This window comes from Sinocyclocheilus grahami, unplaced genomic scaffold (assembly GCF_001515645.1).
Source record: "Sinocyclocheilus grahami isolate Dianchi unplaced genomic scaffold, SAMN03320097.WGS_v1.1 scaffold1500.1, whole genome shotgun sequence".
NCBI classification, from domain to species: Eukaryota; Metazoa; Chordata; class Actinopteri; order Cypriniformes; family Cyprinidae; genus Sinocyclocheilus; species Sinocyclocheilus grahami.
The window spans coordinates 194,307-199,599 of NW_015506679.1; the positions used below are offsets into that span (position 1 = coordinate 194,307).

Consider the following 5,293-nt stretch of genomic DNA (forward strand, 5'->3'; position numbering starts at 1 on the left):
TTTAAAAAAAAAAAAAATCACTATATATATATATATATATATATAACTTCACAAGTTTTACTTGTGACTGCACTAATGGAACAAGATAATTTATTTTATTTGTCCTCTTTCATGGACAAGTACTTAAGTGTAAATGCATTTATTATCCTCATATTCCTCAAGATCTCTTAATCTTTAAGAAATGATTTTTGAATCTCGCTGGCTCTCGCAAATAAGTGAATCACACTTGCTCTGTGTTGCAAGGCATGTGATTGGCTGTTTGTCCCTGATGTCACACATTCATGTGCACGCGCTCCACAAACTCAGGGTCAAAGCCTGAGTTGACAAAGAAAGTTGATGATCAGCATCATGGTACCAACAAAGCCGGATTGGAGTGGTTTGGTTTTGTCAACTCAAAACTAATCCTGTAACTCCGAGGCTACGTCCACACGAAGCCAGAGCTTTCCCTAACCAATCTATTTTTTCACCTCGTCTCAAGAAATATCTGCGTCCACATGAAACTGACACAAAACGATGTAGTATACATGCCAGACCAGCATGTGGCGCTGTAATTCTCCCACAGATATACACTAAAAACGGAGAAGACTTGGACTATGCGCATAAACCTTGCGCGTGGTATGCAAACGAACATGGAACAATACATTTATTAATCTGTGTTAATGTTAGTTAATAAAAAGACAATCGTTCAGTGTTTGTTCATGTTTTTGTTGCTGTTACATGAAGTAGCGGTGTCTGACTAGGGGCGAGAGGTGGGCTGATGATGTCATCGTTTCAGAAAATATACGGATCCGCTGTCCACACGAAAACGCAAGGGCGGCGTTTTCAGATTTATCCACTCTGGGACCCGGTTTTTAAAAAAATATCAGTTTCACTCTCCCAAAACGCCAGATCCGTCTGGACGAAACACCTATACGATACAAAATGTATGCATATACAGCTAAACGCATCTCATGCGTCTGAATTTGTTCTTCTACCATCATGGTACAGGCCCCAGGGGTGTCAAACTCAATTCCTGGAGGGACGGTTCCCTGCAGAGTTTAGATTCAACCCTAGTTAAACACATCTGATCCAACTAAATCAAGTCCTTCAGGCTTATTTGAAAACTACATGGTATGTGTGTTGGAGCAGGGCTGGAACTAAAATCTCCTCCAGGATTCCAAAACTCCTCCAAACTCCTTGAGTTTGACACCCCTGGTTTACACCATCAACATTCACGTTAGTCTGTATACCAACAAATGACTTCAGGATATACACTACTGTTCAAATGTTTGAGATCAGTACAAGAAAGAAAAAATTATTCAGCTAGAACACATAAAATTGATCAAAAGTTACATTAAAGACTTTTGTAATGTTACAAATAGTGGTCGACTGATATATAGCCAAGTCCGATATATCGGCCGATATTTAGCATATAAGTGAATCACACTTGCTCTGTGTTGCAAGGCATGTGATTGGCTGTTCAAATGTTTGAGATCAGTACAAGAAAGAAAAAATTATTCAGCTAGAACACATAAAATTGATCAAAAGTTACATTAAAGACTTTTGTAATGTTACAAATAGTGGTCGACTGATATATCGCCAAGTCCGATATATCGGCCGATATTTAGCATTTTTTTTTTTTCAAATATCGGCATCGGCCGATACGTTTTTCCTGTTTGGCCGATGCGTTAGAGGCGGGACTTTTATTTTGACGGCGCTGAGAATGGCAGCGTCTGAGCACACAGTGCTCACATTGTCCCTCTTGTTAGCTGTCATCGTTATCAGTTCTGTCTAATACAGATAGAAGTCGATCTAATAATCAGATAGAACAATTAAACAAAGGAATTAAAATGTATACAAAGTATATTTATTAAAAGTATTATTAGTAATAGAAAAGTAAACATAATACTGTCTCGTTTGCCATCAGCATTCAGCAAATACGCATTTAAATCATTTGAACAAATCTTTGAATGTCTATTAATGAACATATAATTTCACAAACCTTGCAAACTTCGTCGAATCTAGTTGAGATCTTGTGAAGTGTGCATTTGTATCCTGCATGATCACGTATGCTCTGCGTGATGGTCGGTCTGTGTGAATTGAATGCGGACAGGAGAGTTCAGCCTCACTGGAGATGCGCGATCAACAAAATTTAAACTCGTGATTTCAAATTATGCTGCGATTTATGCATTTGCCCACTGTCATATTCATGTCATTTTCACTGTGTGCTGTATGTAAAATGACTGTTACTTTGGCTTTATTTGAAAAATATATTATTCCCAATGCGCACAAACTTCCCAGATTACTTGGTGCCCTGTTGGTTACAATGTTGACTTTTTATTAAATATTTATTTATTTGTGAAAAATACACTGTCATCTAAAGTATAAGTATGTTTATTTTACACATTTATTTTTAAATCCATTTTCAAATGATTTCAAATTTCTTAAATATTAATTAAAATAAATAAAATTAAATCGGCCATCGGCCACCCTGCTTTCCAAGATATCGACATCAGCTGTCAAAAAACCAATATCGGTCGACCACTAGTTACAAAGAATTTTTATTTAAAATAAATGCTGTTCTTATGAACTTTCTGTTCATCAAAGGGTCCTGCAAAAAATGTATGACAGTTTTCCACAAAAAGCAGCACAACTGTTTTCAACATTGAAGAAAATAAGAAACGTTTCTTGAGCAGCAAATCAGCATATTAGAATGATTTCTGAAGGATCATGTGACACTGAAGACTGGAGTAATGATGCTGACAATCCAGCTTTGTCATCACAGGAATAAATTACATTTCAAATATATTAAAATAGAAAAGAGTTATTTGAAATTGTAATAATATTTCATAATATTACAGTTTTCACTGTATTTTGAATTAAAATAAATGTCATCTTGGAGAGAATGAGACTCCTTTCAAAAACATCAAATCTTCAGTTCATTTGTCATTGTCTGTTTGTGCAGGTTGAGCCATGAGGCACCTGGTCTTCCTCCTCCCAGCCCTGCTGCTGCTGCTGGCCCTGCCGGACACTAGGGGGCGCTACAATGATGACTTTGATGATGGTGAGGACATCGCTGAGTTTGATGACAATGACTTTGCTGAGTTTGAGGATGTCAGCGAGGACCCAGCAGTGGATGTGCAGAAAGAGCCACCCCCACGAGCAGCCCCCGCATCTACACCCATAGAGGACGACGAAGACGAGGCCACAGTAGAGAACGAAGACGGCCAGGATGAGTTTGAAGATGCTGATGCACAAGTAAAGACGTGAAAAGCCATTCTTATTTCTGTTTTTCTGCAAGTCAAAGTTAATCTTAATTTAATCTGACTGATGTTACAGGATCAAGACATGTACAGCAAGTATGACAACGAGGAGTTTGAGGGCTATGAGAAGACCAACCCTTCTTTCAAAAACACTCTTATATACAGAGAGGTATAAATGAAATAAAAAATGCATTTGGCTTTTACAGGCACTACATTGGCTTCCTTAGATGACTGTTTGTGTGTATGTAACAGGTCCCAGCACACCTTCAGAACAGCTGGGAGAGTTATTACATGGAGATCCTGATGGTCACGGGTCTTCTTGCCTATATTATGAACTACATAATTGGCAAAAACAAGAACAGCAGACTTGCCCAGGCTTGGTTTAATTCCCACAGAGAACTTCTCGAGAGCAACTTTGCCCTCGTGGGTAAGTGTACCTCTCTCCACTTTGTTTCTTCTTCTTATGCCATTTTCGCTGACCCTGTTTTTGTCTGACTCTCAAATGTGTTTTTATTTTTAGGGGATGACGGTACCAGTAAGGAGGCCACCAGTACGGGGAAACTGAACCAGGAGAATGAGCACATCTACAACCTGTGGTGCTCAGGACGTGTCTGCTGTGAGGGGATGTTGATTCAGCTTAAGGTAGCGTGTATATGTGAATAAGAGAAGGAAAGATATTTGATAGATTTCCGTGTATTCACCATGGTGTCATTTTTGTTCAATTGCAGTTTTTGAAAAGACAGGACCTGCTGAATGTGTTGGCCAGGATGATGAGACCAGCCTGTGATCAAGTGGTAGGCACACACAAATTCTGATGTATTAACATAGACTGATTCCAAGTAGTATCTCAGATGGATGTTCAAAAGTGTGTTCTTCTAAGTCTCACTCTTCCTTTTCCACAGCAAGTCAAAGTGACTTTGAATGAGGAGGACATGGACACGTTTGTGTTTGCCGTGGGGAGTCGGAAGACCGTGGCACGGCTGCAGAAAGAGATGCAGGACCTGGTTAGTCATAAATGATTAACACATCTCATGTAAAAGAGAATATTATCTTGTAAAATAAGATTTTGTTTTAGTGAATACTTTTACTCTCTAAAGATTGGAAAGATCCATTAAATGGATCGATCAGAAGAAACCGTAAAAACATTTACAATGTTGCAGTGATTTGCATTTTAAAATAAATGCTTTAGAACTTTGTTCATCAAAGAATCGTGAAACGAATGTATCACTGTTTGCACAAAAATATTAAGCAGTTTTCAAACTGCTTTTCAAATCTAATAATAGTAAGAAATGTTTCTTAAGCAGCAAATCAGTATATTAGAATGATTTCTGAAGCATCGTGTGACACTGAAGACTGGAGTAATGACGCTGAAAATTCAGCTGAAATAAGTTTTATTTTAAAATGAATTCAAGTAGAATAGTTGTTTTAAGATGTAATAATATTTCACAATATTACTGTTTGTATATTGTATTTCTGTTCAAATAAATGCATGCTCGGTGAGCATAAGACACTAATAGTATTTTTTTTTTTTATGAGCAAAGGCCCACTGTGAATTGTCACTGTCAAGGCAGCACAAACTCCTTTATATGTATTTAACAGAGGTAAAATTTTAATTTATCATTAAGTTTGTATCATGTTTATGAGTAAACATTGACTGTAACCCTTTTTTCTGTAACGTTTGTTAATGAGACGCTTAACTAAATAAAACATTCACTGAAAACGTCTGTCATGGTTTTTGATTTCAGCTAGTTTTTAAATCTTATTTAAAATGTATTTGAAAAGTAGTAATGGGTAGTTCACCCCTGCAGTGTAATATGCTGTATAACCTATTTTTAACACCATTTTGATAAAAAAATGTTTAGAGAGTGCCATTTTGACTATTTATTAAGAGACCATATTATATTTGTAAATTTAAATTCACTAATTGATTAGTTTATTTTTGTCATGCATTTCATTTGTTGCACTGATGAAACTATTAAAATGTGAACTTAAAATTGTTTAAAAATGCATCTGGAAATACAAATTTCTTTTCATCAAAGAATCCTGAAAAA

The 5,293-nt window shown here is 36.8% G+C and overlaps 1 protein-coding gene across 1 annotated transcript in view; it reads left to right on the plus strand.

The window, feature by feature from the left end:
• The window catches only part of LOC107570749 (coiled-coil domain-containing protein 47-like), a 9,369-nt gene extending 5,012 nt beyond the window's left edge, over nt 1–4,357 (plus strand). Inside the window, exons 2-8 of the mRNA XM_016257000.1 lie at nt 2,945–3,237; nt 3,319–3,411; nt 3,495–3,669; nt 3,763–3,884; nt 3,971–4,036; nt 4,145–4,246; nt 4,340–4,357. Coding sequence (XP_016112486.1) covers nt 2,953–3,237; nt 3,319–3,411; nt 3,495–3,669; nt 3,763–3,884; nt 3,971–4,036; nt 4,145–4,246; nt 4,340–4,357 — 861 coding nt within the window. The 5' untranslated portion in view covers nt 2,945–2,952. The remainder of the gene's footprint in view (nt 1–2,944; nt 3,238–3,318; nt 3,412–3,494; nt 3,670–3,762; nt 3,885–3,970; nt 4,037–4,144; nt 4,247–4,339) is intronic.
• The last annotated feature ends 936 nt before the right edge of the window (nt 4,358–5,293 follow it).